This window comes from Marmota marmota, unplaced genomic scaffold (genome assembly GCF_001458135.2).
Source record: "Marmota marmota marmota unplaced genomic scaffold, marMar, whole genome shotgun sequence".
Lineage (NCBI taxonomy): Eukaryota > Metazoa > Chordata > Mammalia > Rodentia > Sciuridae > Marmota > Marmota marmota.
Window position 1 is genome coordinate 45,492,307 of NW_026000016.1, and position 20,643 is coordinate 45,512,949.

Below are 20,643 nucleotides of genomic sequence, written 5' to 3' on the forward strand. Positions count from 1 at the left end.
GGGGGGGGGGGGGAGTCTGTCATTAAATTTCATTTTCTTTTCAGTATAATTTAATAACAGCATTTAGATTGGAAGGGCAGATAAATTGCCCTTTTGGATCAGATTTTGCTGGAATGCCCTTTTCTGAATCTTCTTTCTCAAATATTTGTGGGTTTTAGCAGTTTGTTTTACCAGGCTCTGCTATTCCTCTCACAGGTGGAAGATCCATGAGGCCTGCATGCTTGCCTTAGGCTCAGTGAAGTCCATTATCACGGACAGTGTGAAAAATGGCAGGATCCATTTTGACATGCATGGGTTCCTAACCAATGTCATCCTTGCTGACCTCAACCTCTCAGGTATGTTTCAATATGTCTAGGATTCTGAAAGCTCTTTAGACCTATCATCAATTCATTTATATTTTATTTAAATAGGTAGGCCAAGCATTTTTATGTCCTTTGGATGAAAATCTTTGCACCCTAGAGTTTGAACTAATTCATACCCCTAAAATAGGCCAGAGACATGAGTTCAGGATTCACCTACTAAGGGACTAATTACCATTGCTTTTCCTCCCTTGAATTAGCTCTTCCATTCACTGCTGCTTTTCCTCCCAGTTAGCCCTTCCATTTATGGCTGCTTTTGGCATTTTGAATGGAATGCAAATCTGGTTGTTATGCCTTCAGAACTCTGGCTTGAGTTCTGCTCTCATTAATAAGTCCCAAATGCGGGGCTGGGGTTGTACCTCAGTCATGTAAAAATAAATAAATAAATAGGTGGGACTGTAGTTCAGTGGTACAGCAACACCTGCCTCGAACATGTGAGGCACTGGGTTCGATCCTCAGCACCACATAAAAATAAATAAATAAAGATGTTTTGTCCAGCTACAACTAAAGAAAGAAAAGTAAATAAAATAAAGGTATTGTGTCCATCTACAACAAAAAATATTTAATAATGAGTCCAAAATGCCAGTCAGGCTCATTCTTCCTGTTTGTTTCCTGTCATTTTTCTCAAACTATTTTCTTGGACTGTATCTAGATAATTGGCATAGCTGTTTGCTCCTTTCTCAATCCATCACTTGACTGTTGTTCATAGGATAGCACTGGGAATAGCTTACATCATTTGAAAACATTCCTCTCTGTTACTGTCTATCTGTTAGTTAATCTCTTACAGAATATCTCATCCCCATCTCTTTCATTCTTTGATTCATGGGATTAAAATCATTGTCCATCCATAGCTCAGATCTTTTGGATGTATCTTGTTTCCCTCTGCACTTGTCATATACTACATTATATTGTAGTTAATGAGGAGAGAAGAACTCATGTCATTGTATCCTAGAATGCCTTGCCATATAATAAGCATTTTCCATGACTTAATTTAAATGAAAGTATCAGGATTTTTCAAATACATCAGCATAGTCAGCATTTGAAAAAGGCTCGATATTTATCGTTTTGTGAATCCTGCCTATAGCTAAAAGATTTTCTATAACTAGCCAAACTTTTGGGTCTCAGGACCCCTTTATATACTGAAAAATTATCAGTCCCCAAGAGATTTTTGTATGGGTTTTATTGATAAACAAAAAAACCCAAGGTCAAATGTTTTTTCTGGTAATGTGGAAGCTAAACCACAATAAAGTGGGGAAGGGCAAGAATTCAGTAGATTAGACAAAGGGGGATCAAAAGAAAGAGGAGGGATAGGAATAGGAAAGACAGTAGAATAAATCTAACATAATTTTCCTATGTACACATATGAAAATATTTAAATGAATCCTACCATCATGCCTGCCCACAAGAATGGGGTCCTAATTAAAATCCCATGCTTGAAGAATGGAGGATCTTTGGATTGGGCAAAGGGGAGGTTGGGGAGGGGTTTTAAGGGTAGGAAAGATGGTGTGAGGAGATGGACATCATTATCCTAGGTACATGTATGATTGCACAAATGGTGTATCTCTACACAGTACTCAACCAGAAAATTGAATTGTTGCACTCTATTTGTGTATGATGAATTGAAATGCATTCTGCTGTGGTGTACTACTAAGTAGAACAAATAAAAGGATAATAATGAGGAAAACATTTTTTTTTTGATACATCAAAAATTAAAACAGGGATGTTCTGCTTGTATACATTTCATCATTTGTCAGACCTATGATCTCACATATCATACAATCTATGGAAAACTTCACTGTACATTGTAAAAGAATGACAGTGAAAAGGTAAATTAATGTTTAGTATTGCTGAAAAAAATGTTTTTAACTTTAGGAGTCGCCAGGAGCTCCTCGTCTGTATTTTGAGAATTGCTGGTTGATAGTAAATAAAATATTATATAATTCTTTTACTAATTTCTTATGATATTTTCAATAGCTCCTCTCAGTTATTTTTGTACGAGTAACTAAGTTAAGCCCTATAACAGGCTTAATAAGTGTAGTCTTTTTAAGCAGTGATAATGGGCAGGAAGTTATAATCTTTGTACCAGTGATAGGAATCCAAACAAAATACACAACATGTAAGAAAGCTGAAGACAATCACAGTGGCTCAGAGACAGGATTATCTTGGCCCAAGAGAGAATACAAGAAAATATGCCAGCTTGGTATAATATAAGTAAAGCACCAAAGTGCTAAAGTAAGATGTGAGTTGCTAGGGAAGGATGTGTGCTTGAGTTTAGGAGGCATAAAGGGAGATGGTAGGGAGACTTGAATGCTGTGCTGACTGAGGTGGTCTTATTTGGTGGACGGAATTTACTGCCGGGTTATAAATGGAAAAATGACCTGATTAGAACTACATAATGATACAATGTTATAGTAGGAAGAAAATGGCAATGGAGAATGTATTTCGAAAATGAGTAGAGCAGGTAATAAATAGTGAGAGCTAGGGATGGGAACTAGAATGGTAAAGTCTTTTTTAAATTTCAGAATATTCAAGATCTACTTTGCCAATAGTGAGAAGTGAAACTGGGAAATTGATTCCGCAACATAGGTCACATATTTGCATTTACTTTATGAGATCATGCTTTTTCTTTCAAAGAAGTTGTATATATTATGTAGCATCCTGTTATTTGTGGACATTCAAGGAGTGGAGTTGGGAGGCACAAAGGGTATGTAACCCCAACTTTCATTGTCCAACCCATAATTGCTCTTTTTCCCAGTGTCTCCTTTCCTCCTGGGTCGGGCACTTTGGGCTGCCAGTCGGTTCACTGTTGCTATGTCTCCTGAACTGATCCAGCAGTTCCTACAAGCAACAGTTAGTGGTCTTCATGAGTCACAACCTCCATCAGTTCGAATTTCTGCTGTGAGAGCCATCTGGGGGTAAGTGTACTACCCTAGAGTGAGGTTTCTGTTTGTTTGTTTGTTTGTTTGTTTGTTTGTTTTGGTACTGGGAATTTAACCCAGGAGCACTTTATCACTGAGCCACATCCCCACGTCTTTTTATATTTTATTTGAGACTTGTCTCACTGAGTTGCTTAGGGCTAGGCTAAATTGCTGAGGTTGCCCTTGAACTTAGTCCTCCCATTTTAGCCTCCCTGAGATTAAGGCCTGCACCACCATGCCCAGCCCTGATAAGAATTGCTTTAAGAGAAAATTACTCAGATATCCTAAGCCATGGTTATACAGTGTATTTGTTGCTTGGAAATTTCTGCTGTAGATCTCCTTGAAGATAAATGATGGGTTGGGCTCCTCCGGAGACTGAGGCAGGAAGATCAAGAAGTTTGTAATCTTCAGCAATTTAGGGAGACCCTGTCTCAAAATAATAAATTAGGGCTGAGGATGTAGCTCAGTAGTAGAGCCCCTGCCTAGCACACACAAGGCCACATTCAATGCCCAGTACTACAAAAAAAATTAAAAGGGCTGGGGATGTAGCTCAGTGATAAGAGTCCCTGGGTTTGAATTGTTGGGTATAAAGGCTTTTATGAGTCCAGCAAATGTCCTGTTCCCTGGTGTTCTTCATTTCCTTTAAAAACACCATAACTCTGAAATAATCTAAGCTAACAAAACTTTCTTTCAAATGTGAAAAGGCTTTGAAGAGATGAATAACTTGCACAGGTTGCACAATTGATAAATGATAGAAGCAGGATTAGAGTCCATGTTATTTTGTTCATTGATTTCCTCTATATTAGAAACCAAATTTGGGAGATTGTGGCCTAGATACATCGCTTATTTTTTCCAATTTTGCCCGTCTCTTTCAGAGCTAAGGGACTAGAGTCGATAATAGTCGGTTATTTCTACCCAGACCAGAAGGAGCATTGTTGTTTTGGGAAATATTTCAAGGGCCAAACTAGAATGTCTCTCTCAATCAGATTCTAAACACGACCAGCACAAAATTCATCTTCCACCTGCCTACCCTGTTTTTTTGTAACCTTTTGAGGCAGAAATTGAGATTTCATGCATTGTATTTTATATATCTTTAAAAGCATTGAGGACCTGCCTATTCTGACTATGTTTATTAATTAAATGCATAATGTTATAACTATGAGCAGAGGTCCATCTTTTTCTGTGCAATCTACATAAAGTAAAATTTTGACTCTAAAACAATTTAAAATGCCATCAATTAAGAGACAGACTAGGGCTGAGGTTGTGGCTCAGTGGTAGGATGCTCACCTAGCACACGTGAGGCCTTGAGATCAATCCTCAGCACCACATAAAAATGAAATAAAGAAATAGTGTCCACCTACAAATAAAAAATAAATATTTTTTTAAAAAAACAGACAAACTAGAACTTTTCAGAAAGCTCTTAGGCCACTTAAATACCTCAGAAGAGAGATCCCTGACCTGGTCAAGGCATGAATGTTGAAGGTTATTTCTGTGTTGCTTCTGACCTTTGTGAAACTTGATTTCATTTATATTCATTAATTATTTTTGAGGTATAAAAAAATGTCCTTTGTGATAAGTGTAGGTATAAGATTAAATTAAAATAAGAACAAAACTATTAAAACCTATTAAAACTTCAAACCACATGTTATTGGGCTAGGGGTCAAAATGGTAGTAAATTTAAAAACAGATTGTGAGTGGGTAATAGAGATGTATCTATTTTGTGTTGTGATTTAGTTTGGTGTGAATGTGAAGATGATTTTTTAGGGTAAAATAAGTATATTATTTCTTGGGTGTTTTAGATGAGCACCAGCACCTATCAGGCATAAAGTGTTTAGATTGGTTATCTTTGGAGGCATTAGAATACAAAGAACTTCCATTCCTTGTTATATATTTATAATATTCAATTCACTTGTTCACAATAAGTTTATATTATTTTAATAATCAGAAAAAATGCATGAAGAAAACATTTTTTAATGATAAACATGTATCTCTCATTGTCTACATGGGTAGCAGTTTAGTGATTTCATGAAAAGTGTAACATGTCTCTGAAAAGTGGCAAAAGCTGTGGATATGTAAAATGGACACTCTTACATATTTACAGAATTGTACGTACAATGTCAGACACTGAATCCCTTTAAGACTATCTCTGGATTCTAGGTTCTAAGAACTGTCCTGTGGCGAGGCACGGTGGCATACACCTGTAATTCTAGCAACTCAGGAGGCTGAGGTAGGAAGATCGCAAGTTTGAGGCCTGTCTCAACAACTTAGCAAGGCCCTAAGCAACTTAGTGTTGCTTAGTAAAAAGGACTGGGTATGTGGCTCATAGGTAAAGCACCCCTAGGTTCAGTCCCTAGTACTAAAAAAAAAAAAAAAAGAGAGAAAGAAAGAAAAACCTGTCCTGAGAAGTGTTTTCTTCCCAGCCAAGATTCTCCATTTGGTCATTTCTTACATTCTAAGCCAGTTACAATCTGGCTTGATATCCTTCCTTATCACATTACTAAAACTTCTTTCTAATGTTGTAGCAACTTTTTTCCCCCCCTAAATTGTATAGGTACTGAGTTTCTGAGGCTGTCCTTTAACTTCTGATCCTCTGCCTTACCCTCCCAAGCCCCTGGAATTAATTACAGGATCAAACTCCCCTTGCTTTTCTTTTTACTTTTGCTCCAGCTTTAACTTATTTCTCTGTGTCATAGTTTATGTATCATTGCAAACTGCCTGAAATAATTTCTGACACAAGATATTTATTGACAAATAATTATACTTGTGTCACATTTCTCAAATTTAATATTTATTCCAGACTTTCTTCTGAGCTCCAATTTAATATATTCACTGCTTACTATCCATATTAGCATGGGCTTCTTATAAGTACTTGAAAATAAATACATTGATTGCTATGCTTACTATTTACTATCTGCAAGCCTGCCCTACTCATACTCTTTACTTTAGTAAAAGCAGAAATTTTATCTACTTACATTTTGAACTTAAAGATAAATATTTTATATTTCCTATTTCATAAAGATCCCAGTTCTTTTTGCCTTTTATATCTTGTTTCCTTATCCTCTCATTTCTCTCTCCCTCTCTAACACTACTACTACACTAGATTATTTTCTCAGATTCGCTTTCCTGAATTACTGGAACAGCTTCCTGATTGAGCTGTCTACCTCCCACCTTACTCTACTGCAACCCATATTATTTGAGCTGTCAAGCTGAGATTTCTAAAATAGAAAACTAATATTGTTGTTCTTATAATTAAAGCCCTTCCTGGATTTCAGTTGTACTATTCAAGCTGAGGTACAGGCATCTCAGCAGAAAATCATATTATGCCAGGTGGTCCATAAAGCTGTAAGTCAAATATATTAACATCCTATTGGGGTATCAGTTTTCCTTAAAGACTTTGGGGTTGGATAAGGAGCAATTGAGGCATTAGGAGTAATTTGTTTATTTAAAAAAAAAAAGTTTCAGAAACACTTCCTCCCAAAATAACATCCAAACTTGTAACATGGCATATAAGAGCTAATGTGATATGGCTAGATTATGCATTCTCTGTGATCTGGCAAACTGTACAGATTCAGATTTGTTATAGGGGCAAGTAAGGCATAGCTGATCACTAGATCACTAGTAAAGAGGAATCTAAAACTATGTCTAAGGAATTGAAAGCTGACCAAAGCCAAAGGACACATTAGTCTACAGGAGAAGTTAGGTCTGAGCAAGGTAGTATTGAAAATCAAGGTATTATGTACCAGCAGTCAAAAAGTCTGGCCAAATCTAAAATCAAAACCCATTATTTGTCAGCTACACAAATAATTTTTTCTCTAAAACACTACAAAGAAAAAAAAACTTTAAAAACCATTTATTAGGCTGGGGATATAGTTCAGTTGGTAGAATGCTTGTTTCACGTGCACAAGGCTCTGGGTTCAATCCCCAGCACCACAAAAATATATACATATATTGGTAGTGTGAGGTTTCAAGATGGTGGGATAGAGAAGGTCACTTTCCTACCTGCTCCATGGTGTGAAACCAAGAAAGCAGATAAGCAGCTTCTCAGCAAGGAGGGTGAAAAAAGAGGGAGGCCTTTCTAAGATTTTATACTGGACACTGAAAGCAGATGGGGGACTCAGGAGATTGGATATAGTAAAATAAGGAAGAAAACCCCAGTGCCACCAAGGCACCAGCCAGAACAGTCCCTCTGTAAGCACAGTGGAGGGATGAGGAAATGATAGGAAACAGCATTTTTAGGAGGCCTGAGGCATGTCTGGGTACAGAGAGTTTAGAGATCGAAAACACTACACAAAGGCCTTTGGCACAATGTCCTTGTACAGGAAAGAAGCCACATCTCTCCCAGCTGCATGCAGAGGACAGAAGAAAGAACCATATTGCAGCCATGTGCTGGTGGCTGGGAGAGCCAATTCCTGGCAAACCCATACTGCATGACATAGTGTGCCTAAGTGACCAGGAGAGAATCAAACATGGAGAAGGGTTTACTCAGGGGAATACTGGTCGTGGAAACCCACCTGGCTCTCCCCCTACCTCTCCACTCTAACTGCTCGCAAGACCAGCTAGGAGAGACATGCCTGGCTGGAAATTCAAAAGGGCAGGGCAGGAGAGACTGCATTTGGAAAATGAACCCAAGAATGGACAAAGAATTGGCTCTTCCACTGCATGAGTGGAACCCAGAGGAGATCCCTGGGATGCTGTCTTCCAGCATGGACCAGCAATTGCTGGGCCATGGAGGTGCACTGATTTAAAATCTCCAGACCACTTGGCATTCAGCAAAGAACTGGAGCCTGCTTAGGCTAAACCCCACCTACAGGATTACCTCTCTCACTCCAGACCACCCCACCCAACACTGTTGAGAAGGGAAGCTGAGAATTTTTTTTTAACTCCAACAGAAATGGTTCTTTAACTTTTCATCAAGAACTTTTTTTTCTCTCTCTGTTTAATTATGACCTTAATGGTTTGTGGACATTTACACATATTCATATGCTTTTTTCTCTTTCTCTAGCATATTTGAAGCCAGTTATTTTTTATTATTTTGAGGAATAGGATGTTTGGTTAGTATATTTCAGTTTTGTTTTTTTTTTTTTAATTTGGGGGGACTGGAGATGTAGCTAAGCAGTAGAATGCTTGCCTCGTACATGTGAGGCACTGGATTAGATTCCCAGCATGACATGTAAATAAGCAAATAAATAAAGGTCCATCAACAACTAAAAAAAATATTTTTTTTTAAATTTTTTTACTTTATACATTTTTTTCTCTCACTTATCTGTTTTCCTTGATTATCTTTCTCTTCTGCTAACAGCCAATCTCTAATCTTTCACTCTTCCTCTAAGGTTTTACCTAGGTCTTCTCTCCTCCTCCCTCATAATCAGCACATCCTACTTCTGTTTTCTCACTGTCCACCATTCAAAATTGTAGACTCTTTTGCAAACTTATGTTTTTACTGTAGGCAATAATTGATCATATCATTTCTGTTTATTATGACAACATTGTAGATATCATAGCAGGAACTATAGTTTGTCGTGGTTGTTGTTATTATTTGTACCCTCCTAAATGGTGAGGTACTGGGAACCTTCAGGGACACTGTAAGTCCACAGGGTAGAAACACTACTGTCTCCTATCCATATTGTTAGATGGGTAGATACACCAACAACATGATAAATCAAGGGAACAAATCACTGTAAACAAACCAAGATACTTCAATAACAATACATCAATCCCAGAATGGAAGAAATGTCAGAGAATCAGTATAATACATAGTTAAACTGATCTTCAAGGTAAAGGGTGATACAAGCAGTAAATTTAGAGACAAAATACAAGAAGTGAAAGATCATTTCAATAGAGATACTTTGAAAAAAAAAAATCAAGGAGAAATCCTTGAAATGAAGGAATAAATAAACCAAATTGAAAATTCAAAGGAAAGCATCACCTGCAGACTAGACCACTTTTTTAAAGACAAAGTTTCAGGCAATGAAGACAAAATATATAATGTTGAAAATACAGTTGATCATGGAGAAAAGATGTTAAGAGACCATGAGCAGAACTTCAAGAGTAAGGGATAACATGAAAAGATCAAATTTAACAGTTGTGTTCAAGGGCCAGGGATGTGACTCAATGTAAAGTACTTTCCTTGCATTTGTGAGGCCCTGGGTTCAATTCTCAACATTGCCAAAAAAAATGACTTTAAAATAGTGCATCCCAGGCAGGCCCTGCCAACTCTCGCACAGCCCAGGCAGACCCAGGATGGGACCTGAAGCTCCTTGTTTACCAACACACACACACACACAGCCTACCTTAATCTTGGAACACTGCAGCCACTGCCATAGCCCTCCCCATGCAGTAGCCACCACCTTGGGACAACAGACAGGGCCTGGAGGCAGCTGCCCACCGCCATAGCACCATGTGCCACAGCCCTGCATCGCTGAGCAGGCCGCCCAACACCATCACACGGACCACCCTTTCAGCCCCGTCTCTGAAAAATGGTTACCTCCATCTTGGGACACTGGCTGGGGACTGAAAGTCCAACACCAAGATACTTACAGTTTGATGCTACTACTGCCATGAACTAGGGATGTGGCCACTTCCATCTAGGGACAACAGCCAGGACCCAGAGATCATCACCAAGGTCCCTGCAGGCTTGTTACACGAGAGGTATCCCTTCTAGGTGTGCTAATAGTTACCATTTTGTTGAAGATGCAGGAGTGAGCCTTGTATTAGGTCGCCCTTCTCTTTTCTCCTGTTAACAGTTAACTTTATTTGATTCCTCTTTCACTCTTCCTATCATCTAATACCTCTGTATTCTCACCTCTTACCTCATAAACATCACATTCCACACCCACCTACTTCTCTCCTTGTCCACCAGTAGAAACTGTAGACTCTTTTGCAAACCTACTGTTTATTTTGGGTTTTTTTTTTGTTTTTTGTTTTTTGTTTTTTAATTTTAATATTTATTTTTTAGTTATCGGCGGATACAACATCTTCGTTTTGTATGTGGTGCTGAGGATCGAACCCGGGCCGCACGCATGCCAGGCGAGCGCGCTACCGCTTGAGCCACATCCCCAGCCCCCTACTGTTTATTTTGAAGATAATAATTAAACATATCATTTCTGTTTATTGTGACAAAATGGTAATCATCTAAATAGGAACTATTTGTTTTACATTGTATATTGTTTGCATTGGATGCTGCTAATATTGATCTCTTCCTTAAAAGTAAGACATCAGAAACCTGCAGGGACACTATAAGATTATAGGGAAGAAACTGTAACACCTTGGATCCACGCTGCTAGAAGAGAAGACATACAAAAAGCATGAAAGACAAGGGAAGAAAGTGCCCCAAACAAATCAAGATGATATAATGATAGAATCCATTGATAGCACAGTAGAAGAAATATTCAGAGGAGTTCAGAATGTATGTAATTAAAATGATCTACATAGTAAAGAATGAGATAAGAGGGCAAATATAGGCAACAAATGATCACTCCAATAAAGAGATAAGAGAATAAATACAGGCAATAAAATATTACTTCAAGAAAGAAAGATTCTGAAAATAACCAAATCTTTGAAATGAAGGAAACAGTAAACCAAGTAAAAAATTCAATAGAAAGTATCACCAACAGGGGGCTGGGATTGTGGCTCATCGGTAGAGCGCCTACCTAACACGTGCGAGGCCCTGGGTTCAATCCTCAGTACCACATAAAAGTAAATAAATTAAATAAAGGTGTGTGTCCAATTAAAAAAGAAAAAAGCATCACCAACAGATTAGATCACTTGGACAGAACCTCAGACAATGAAAACAAATATATAGTCTTTAAAGTTGACCACACAGTGAAGATGATAAAAAAAAAAAACATGAACAGAATGTCCAAGAATTGTGGGATAGCATAAAAAGATCAAATTTAAGATTTATTGGGATAGAGGAAGGCACAGAGATTCAAACTAAAGGAATGAAATAATATCAGTGAAATAATATCAGAAAATTTCCCAAACCTGAAGAATTAATTGGAAAATCAAATACAAGAGGCTTACAGGACACCAAATATACAAAATTACAACAGATCCACACCAACATACATTATAATGAAAATCCCAAGCATAAAGAGTAAGGATAAAACTTTAAAAGCCACAAGAGAAAAGTATCAGATTACCTATAGAGGAGAACCAATTTGGATCTTAGCAGACTTATCAACCCAGATTGTCAAAGCTAGGAGATCCTGGAACAACATATACCAAGCTCTGAAAGAAAATGAATGCCAACCAAAAATTTTATGTCCAGCAAAATTAAGCTTCAGATTTGATGATGGAATAAAAACCTTCCATGATAAGCAAAAGTTAAAAGAATTTACCAACTAGAAAGCTTGCACTATAGAATATTCTCAGCAAAATATTCTATGAGGAGGAAATGAAAAACAACAATGAAGATAAGCAAAGGGAAGAAATACAGTAAAGGAAAAGCCAATCAAAGGTGAAACCAAGTCAGGTAAAAAAACCAAAAACAAACCAAAATGACCAGGAATACAAACCATATTTCAATAATAACCCTGAATGTTAATGGCCTAAACTCATCAATTAAAAGTTATAGACTGGCAAATTGGATTTAAAAAATAAAAATAAAAAAGACCCAACAATATGCAGCCTTCAAGATACTCAGAGGAAAAGACATCCACAGACTGAAGGTGAAAGGATGGGGAAAAAATACCACTCATACGGACAACGTAAAGAAGCAGGAGTTTCCATCCTCAGATAAAGTGGACTTCAAACCAAAGTTAGAAGGAATAAAGAAGGACATTTCATAGTACTTAGGGAATCATACATAAACAAGACATAACAGTTATAAATATTTATGCCTGAAACAGTGAAGCATCTGTATATATCAAATAAACCCTTCTAAATTTCAAGAATCAAATAGACCACAGCACAATAATCCTGGGTAACTTTGTTTTTAAGTATTTTTTTAATTGCAGATGGACACAATACCTTTATTTATTTGTTTGTTTATTTATGTGGTGCTGAGGATTGACCCCCGTGTCTCACATGTGCTAGGCAAGTGCTACACCACTGAGCCACAACCCCAGCCCCCCCTGTGGGTGACTTTAACATACTTTTTTCGCCTCTGGATAGATCTTTCAAACAAAACTAAACAAAGAAACTATAGAACTTAATAATACAATCAATAATTTAAACTTAACAGGCATAGACAGAATATCCCATCCATCAATGAGTGAATACACTTTTTTCTCAGCAACACATGGATCCTTCTCTAAAATAAACCATATCTTATGCCACAAAGCAACTCTTAGCAAATACAAAAAGAGAGAGAGAGAGAGAGATACTACCCTGCATTAATGAAATGAAATTAGAAATCAATGATAAAGTAAAATACAGAAGCTACTCCAGCGTCTGGAGACTAAATAATACTCTATCGAATGACTCATGGATAGCAGAAGAATCAGGGAGGAGATAAAAAAAAAATTCCTAGAGGTAAATGAGAACTCCAGTACAGCATACTCAAATCTCTGGGACACTATGAAGGCAGTGCTAAGGAAAGTTCATTGCATTGAGCTCATTCATTAAAAAGAATAAAAAGTCAACAAATAAATGACCTGGCATTACACCTCAAAGCCCTAGAAAAAAATCAACACCAAAAGGAGAAGACCGAAAATAATTAAAATCAAGGTTGCAATTAAGGAAATTGAAACAATTGAAAAAATTGACAAAATAGGGCTGGAGTTGTGGCTCAGTGGTAGAGCCCTCGCCTCAGCACCACATAAAGTGAGAGACCCTGGTTTCGATCCTCAGCAGCACTTAAAAATAAATAAGTGAAATAAAGGTAATGTGTCCAACTACAATGAAAAAAATTAATGTTTTTTTAAAATTGACAGAACAGAAAGCTGGTTCTTTAGAAAAATAAGTAAAATCAATAAACCCTTAGCCACCCTAACAAAAAGGAGAGAGAAGACTCAAATTACTAAAATTTATGATGAAAAAGGATATATCATGACAAATACTATTGAAATGCAGAAGATAATTAGAAACTACTTTATTGAAGTATAAATTTTTGAAAGTTTATACTCCAATAAAGTAGAAAATCTCAATGACACTGACAAGTTTCTAGAGACATGATCTGCTCAAACTGAATCAGGGGACATACACAATTTAAACAGATCAATTTTGAGCAATGAAATAGAAGAAGCCATCAAAAGCCTACTAACCAAGAAAAGCCCAGGACCAGATAGATTCTGAGACAAATTCTACAAGACCTTCAAATAAGAATTAATACCAATACTCCTCAAATTATTCCATGAAATAGAAAAGGAACCCTTCCAAACTCATTCTATGAAGCTAGTATCACCCAGACAAAGATGCATCAAGGAAAGAAAACTTCAGAACAATATCCCTGATGAACATAGATGTAAAAATTCTCACTAAAATTCTGGTAAATAACTTACAAAAACATATTAAAAAGATAGTTCACCATGATCGAGTGGGGTTCATTCCAGGGATGCAAGGTTGGTTTAACACACAGAAATCAATAAACGTAATTCATCACAGTAGTAGACTTAAAGATAAAAATCGTATGATCATCTCATCTCAGTAGATGCAAAAAAAAGCATTTGACAAAATACAACACCCTTGTATTTTGTCAATAAACGTAATTCATCACAGTAGTAGACTCAAAGATAAAAATCATATGATCATCTTAGTAGATGCAAAAAAAGCATTTGACAAAATACAACACCCTTTCATGTTCAAAATACTGGAAAAACTAGGGATAATAGGAATATACCTCAACATTGTAAAAGCTATCTATTGCTAAGCCCAAAGCCAACATCATTCTAAATGGAGGAAAATTGGAGGCATTTCCTCTAAGAACTGGAGTAATACAAGGATTCCCTCTTTCATCACTCCTGTTCAACATAGTCCTTGAAACTCTAGCCAGAGCAATTAGACGAAGGAAATTAAAGGGATATGAATAGGAAAAGAACTGAAACTATCACTATTTGTGCTGACAACATGATCTCATGTTCTTGGATAGGAAGAATTAACATTGTCAAAATGGCCATACTACCAAAAGGTTGTACAGATTTAATGCAATTCCAATTAAAATCCCAACTATATTTGTCATAGAAATAGAAAAAGCAATCCTAAAAATCATTTGGAAAAAGAAGAGACCCAGAATAGCCAAAGCAAGAAGAGTAAAGCAGGAGACGTCACAATACCAGACCTTAAACTATACTACAAAGCTATAGTAACAAAAACAGCATGGTAGTGGCACCAGTATAGACATGTCGACCAATGGTACAGAATAGAAGACAGAGATAAACCCACATAAATACAGTTATCTCATACTAGACAAAGGCACCAAAAACATACATTGGTGAAAAGATTGCCTGTTCAATAAATGGTACTAGGAAAACTGGAAATCCACATGTAGAAAAATGAAATTAAACCTCTAGTGAACAGAGACCCTGCGACTGATAGAAGAATAAGTAGACCCAAATCTTCATTATTTTAGGACATGACTTCCTTAACAGACTCCTAAAGCACAAGAAGTAAAATTAAGAATCAATAAATAGGATGGATTCAAACTAAAAAACTATTTCTCAGCAAAGGAAATGATTGGTAACGTGAAGAGAGAGCCCACAGAGTGGGAGAACATCTTTACTACATGCACATCAGATAGAGCGCTAATTTCAAGGATATTATAAAGAACTCAAAAAACACCCAAAAGATAATAAATAAATATACAAGTAACCCAATTAACAAATGGGCTAAGGAACTGAACAGACACTTCTCAGAAGAAGATATATAATCAATCAACAAATGTATGAAAAAAATGTTCAACGTCTCTAGTAATTAGAGAAATGCAAATGAAAACTACTCTATGATTTCATCCCACTCCAGTCAGAATCGAAATTATCAAGAATACAAGCAACAATAAGTGCTGGCAAGGATGTGGAGGAAAAGGTACACTCATTGCTGGTGGCACACCCACTCTGGAAAGCAGTGTAGAGATTACTTAGAAAACTCGGAATGGAACCACCGTTTGACCCAGCTATCCAACTCCTTGGTCTGTACCCAAAGGACTTAAAATCAGCATACTATAGTGACACAGCCACATCAATGTTTATAGCAGCTCAATTCACAATAGCTAATAGATGAATAGATTAAAAAACTGTGTTATATATACACAATGGAATATTACTCAGCATTAAAAGAGAATAAAATTATGGCATTTGCAGGTAATGGATGGAGCTATTAAGCAAAGTAAGCCAATCCCAAAAAAACAAAGGCCGATAAGTGGACGTTGATCCATAATGCGGAGAGGGGGCATGGGAAAAATTGAGGAACTTTTGATTGGGCAAAGGGGAGAGTGGGGAGTGGGGTAGGAAAGATGATGGAATGAGAAGGATATTATTACCCTAGGTAAATGTATATTTGCACAAATGGTACAACTTCATATCGTGTGCAACCAGAGAAATGAAAAGTTGTGCCTCCTTTGTTTACAATGAAATAAAATGCATTCTGCTGCCATGTGTAACTAATTAGAACAAATAAATTTTAAAAATACTTTGAGAAACACTATATTTGGAATATAATGGGAATGTATATTCAAGTCTTAGGATTGTGATTAAAGTAGTAGTCTAGGGTCTGGGGTTGTGGCCCAGCGGTAGAGTGCTCGCCTAGCATGTGCCAGGCCCTGGGTTTGATCTGCAGCACCACATAAAAATAAATAAATAAAGGTATGTGTCTAACCAAAAAAAATAATAATAATCTAAAAAAAATAGTATTTTAAGGAATCATAAAGCATTTAATTTAATATGTTAACAATTTGGATTTAATGATTGGCTGATTTACTTCAAAACAAAAGAGAAGAGGCTGAGACAAGAGGATCACAAGTTCAAAGCCACTCTGAGAATTTTAGTGAGATCCCAACTCAAAAGATAAAACAGGCTGAGGTTGTGGCTCAATGGTAGTCCACTTCTAGTTCAATTTTTCATTACTACAAAAAAAAAAGGGAAATAGCAAAGATCAAAGCAGAAATAAATATGCAACTATATTTAGTATGTTGATGACCTGAGTTCAATCCCCATCACCAACAGAAAAAAAAAATTGTCAACAACCATGGAAATAATAGTGCTGATATTTATATAATAAGCACAGAGATGTAAAAACATACCTAACTATAAAAGTAGCCTTGTGGGCCCTCCGCCCGGGCGCTCTCTCGTCTTCTGTTGGTAACCAGCCTTCAGCTACGGGACCCGAAGGCCGAACAGGAGCCGTGGGGCGACCGGGAGCCGGGACCCTTTGTGGCCCGCGATGGGCCCTCGCCGCCGACGCCGCAAGCCAGAGACCCCGAAGAGGCGCAGCGCGAGTCCACCTCGCGGGACCCCGCGGCGGGAAGCCTCCTTAGGTTCTTCCTCTCGTCAACATAGTCGGAGGAGAATTGGCTGGATTAAGAAGATCAAAAATCTACAGAAGAGCACAGACCTCTTGATAAGGAAGTACCCCTTCAGCCGCCTGGCAAGAGAAATATGTATGAAATTCACACGTGGTGTGGACTTCAGTTGGCAAGCCCAGGCCCTGTTGGCCCTTCAAGAGACAGCAGAAGCATTTTTAGTTCACCTCTTTGAGGATGCCTACCTCCTCTCCTTACATGCTGGCCGAGTCACTGTTTTCCCCAAGGATGTGCAGCTGGCCAGGAGGATCCGCGGCATGGAGGAAGGACTTGGCTGAACTCCTGCAGCACTGTCTCTGGATGTTACCTGGGACTCTCTGGAGCTACAACTAGATCCAGTGGTGTCTGAGGTGCTACCTGGATTTTGTTGTCTCTGAGCGGTGTGTGACTGTTGCCCTTTAAACTTTCTTTATGAAGGAGAAGAATGCATGTTTCCTCTGTAGCAGAGGTGTTATAGGAGACAATCAACACAGTTCCAAAGGCCTGAAAAGACTTAGTTGGTGTGTTACTCATATGACTCCTAAAGGATTTTGAAGACATCAGATCTGTCATGTTATAGGGAAAGGATATTTACTTTGTTTTAGATCTTTCTGTACTTTATGCATTTTTTAACCATGTGTATATTTGTACTGTTATTGAAAATGAAAGGGAAGAATAAAAATAAATAAATAATTTTTTTTAAATGTAAGGGAAAAAAATAAAAAATAAAAGTAGCCTTGTAATGCTATATATATATATATATATATATACACACACACACATACCATAACATATATATATAATTTATATATGTATAACCCTAACATAATGCCATAATATAAATGCCATAACATTTTTATATATATATATATAATTGGAGAAGAAGATTGGAAAAACCAGTAATTGGGGAATTTGCTTGTAATTCTTGCTTATCTATCTCTCTCTAGTTATTGTGACCAACTGAAAGTCTCAGAGAGTACCCACGTGCTTCAGCCCTTCCTCCCCAGCATCCTTGATGGCTTAATTCACCTAGCAGCCCAGTTCAGCTCAGAGGTTCTCAACCTGGTGATGGAGACTCTATGCATCGTTTGTACTGTAGACCCAGAATTCACAGCAAGCATGGAAAGCAAAATCTGCCCCTTCACCATCGCCATTTTCCTAAAGTACAGTAATGGTATGCAATCAGGGATGATATGTTGATGAGAGGCACTAAAAAAATCGTGGTGGCTGGTAAATCTAGGTTAAGTTTCCCTAGGTCTGATGGTCTTAAGAATTGTAAGCAAAGCTTTCAATTAGCAAAGAATAGAATTATGCTGTAGATAGAGCAGCATTAAAAATACTTCCCCAGTGGCCCAAGGCTGATGCAGGAGAATTGCAAGTTAAAAGCCAGCAACTTAGTGAGGCCCTAAGCAATTTAGTTAGACCCTATTTCTAAGTGAAAAATGGATTGGGATGTGGCTTATTAGTTAAGCACCCTTGGGTTCAATATTTGACACACACACCCCCAAGAAAAAAAGACTACTTATTCCTGTATTGTTTACTCTCCTCTGATAAGAACTGGGGGAACAAAGATAGTGAATAAAAGACTCATAGGCAGGAGGCATAATTCAGAACTTGGATAACAGAGTAGGAAGTTGAACAAATAAATGAAAATTTTCTATAAGAGGCCTGAACTGTAATTTAGAAAAGGAGATGCTGAAGAAAGAAACATGCAGAAGTCTATGAACACAGTTGTTCACCAAATGTTTTTTATCCTAGTCAAATGCTGGAAATAACAGAAGTTTAATTATATCCGTAAAATGAAATACTATAAAACCATTAAAATCAAGCATCATACTGATTCAAAACCATGAGAAAATGTTTACATATTAATAAGTGAAAAGATAGTCATCCCCAAAAAATTCATAAAATATGACCCCAAGCCAGGCACAGTGGCACACACCTGGAATCCCAGCAGCTCAGGAGCCTGAGAAGGGTGGATCGTGAGTTCGGTCCAGCCTCAGCAGCAGCAAGATGCTAAGCAATTCAATGAGACCTTGTCTCTAACACAATACAAAACAGGGATAGGGATGTGGCTCAGTGCTTGAGTGCCCCTGAGTTCAATCCCTGGAGCCCCTCCCCCCAAAAAATATATGACCTCAAATTTCAGTTTTGTTTCCAATAAGGATATGAATATAGATAAGTGTGTAGAAAAAAATGCCTCAAAATGTTAATGGTGATTAGGTAGATAGCAGTATAGGTTTTTCTTTTCTTTAATACTTTTCTTCATTTTAAGCTTTTTATAGTGGATATGTATATTAATACTTTATTATTTGAAAAGTATTAAAGATACTTGGTTTTAAAGAGGAATCTCCTGATGGGTGAAGTGGCATATACCTGTAATCTCAGTGACTCAAGAGGAGGATCCCAACTGTGAGGTCAACCTTAGCAATTTAGCCAGGCCCCATCTCACAATTTTTAAAAAATAACAAAAAGAACTAAGGATTTAGTTCAGTGATAAAGTGCCCCTAAGCTCAGTCCCTAGTGCAACTAAAATAGAGAGCTCTAATATTGATGCTCAGAAAAATGTACAGGCATAAGAATTACTTATATGATACCATAGTAATCATATTCTTTGGTTTGCTTTTTCGCTTAAAGCTATGTCTCAAAGAGCTTTCCATTTTGCATGCTTGAATATATCTCATTCTTTTTAGTCATCACATAGAATTTCACAAAATGGCTATATGATAATTTTTTCACCCATTTTGTTAATGGACAGTTAGATTATTCCCAATTCTTTTCTATTACAAATAATGCTGTTATGATTTTTAACATATACCACATATATTTTTGCAGCCTAGGTTGAGGGAAATATTTTTACTTATAGGTAAAGTAGATTGAACTACAAACGTTCCATTTTTTCAAAAAGCTTTGGGTTGTTTTCTCCTCAGTACATGAGAACCTGGGGGGAAGACACTGAGCTGTTTTTAAAATTTTCATGTCGTCCTAACTAAGTATCAGTGGGGCTTTTTTTTTTTTTTTTTTTTAGCATTTGGTTTTACAATCAGCCCAGGTTTCACAAGAACAAAAAACCCTTTAAGATTTACTCCAGGAAAAAAGCCAGATTTTGTTTTAGGAGTAGCTGTTAATGACTAGTCCTTGTCTTAATGAAAACATGCATACCCTGCCTCTTGGAGATTTAGCATCTCTCCTGTTCTTTGAGATTATTCATCTGTCCCCATTAGGTCCCAGGTATGTGATATGTAATCAGTGCAGAAGTTAACATAGATTAGGGCAAAACATAGACATCATTAAAGCCAAAAGCAGATGCAGACCATCAGGCAGGGGATTCCATATTGCCTTATCCACTTTAGATCCTGTTGTCGCCTCACTGGCTCAGGACATCTTCAAGGAGCTGTCTCAGATTGAAGCCTGTCAGGGCCCAATGCAGATGCGGCTAATTCCCACTCTGGTCAGCATAATGCAGGCCCCAGCAGACAAGATCCCTGCAGGTCTCTGTGCGGTAAGTAGCTACAAGGCCTGTGTATTTGAGAAAGAGAACAAGAGAGATCTGCAAGTGCCATCCACAGATCCCACATAGTTAACAGGAAACTAGTAATAGCATCGGAGATTCATGGGGTAATTTTACTGGTCTGCTCTGTCTCTAAGGTCAGTGTGTGATTATCTGAGGCTTTAAGAAAATGGCTGTTGGGGCTGGGGATGTGGCTCAAGCGGTAGCGCGCTCGCCTAGCATGCGTGCAGCCCGGGTTCGATCCTCAGCACCACATACAAACAAAGATGTTATGTCTGCCGAAAACTAAGAAATAAATATTAAAAAAAAAAAGAAAAAGAAAATGGCTCTTATTGCAGAGGTACTCTTGGTTAATTGATTAGAGTGCCACTATTACACAGCACCATTAAGTATGTCACCTGGCAGTCCAGTCCACTGCTGTGT

General features: G+C 37.5%; 2 protein-coding genes across 5 annotated transcripts in view; both read left to right on the forward strand.

The window, feature by feature from the left end:
- The window catches only part of Ipo9 (importin 9), a 56,105-nt gene that overhangs the window by 26,015 nt on the left and 9,447 nt on the right, over positions 1–20,643 (forward strand). For all 4 annotated transcript variants that reach the window (XM_015483826.2, XM_015483827.2, XM_048809674.1 and 1 more), the window contains 4 exons: positions 196–335; positions 3,115–3,274; positions 17,657–17,883; positions 20,063–20,211. In XM_015483826.2, coding sequence (XP_015339312.1) covers positions 196–335; positions 3,115–3,274; positions 17,657–17,883; positions 20,063–20,211 — 676 coding nt within the window. The remainder of the gene's footprint in view (positions 1–195; positions 336–3,114; positions 3,275–17,656; positions 17,884–20,062; positions 20,212–20,643) is intronic.
- Positions 15,477–17,402, forward strand: LOC107140665 (histone H3-like centromeric protein A). Its single transcript, XM_048809677.1, has one exon. It carries the CDS (start codon positions 16,592–16,594, stop codon positions 17,006–17,008), a length of 417 nt encoding a protein of 138 aa, XP_048665634.1. The 5' UTR covers positions 15,477–16,591; the 3' UTR covers positions 17,009–17,402.

Excerpts from the sequence above, each read along its gene's own strand:
- LOC107140665 (XM_048809677.1), top strand. The coding sequence starts at position 16,592 with ATGGGCCCTCGCCGCCGACGCCGCAAGCCAGAGACCCCGAAGAGGCGC.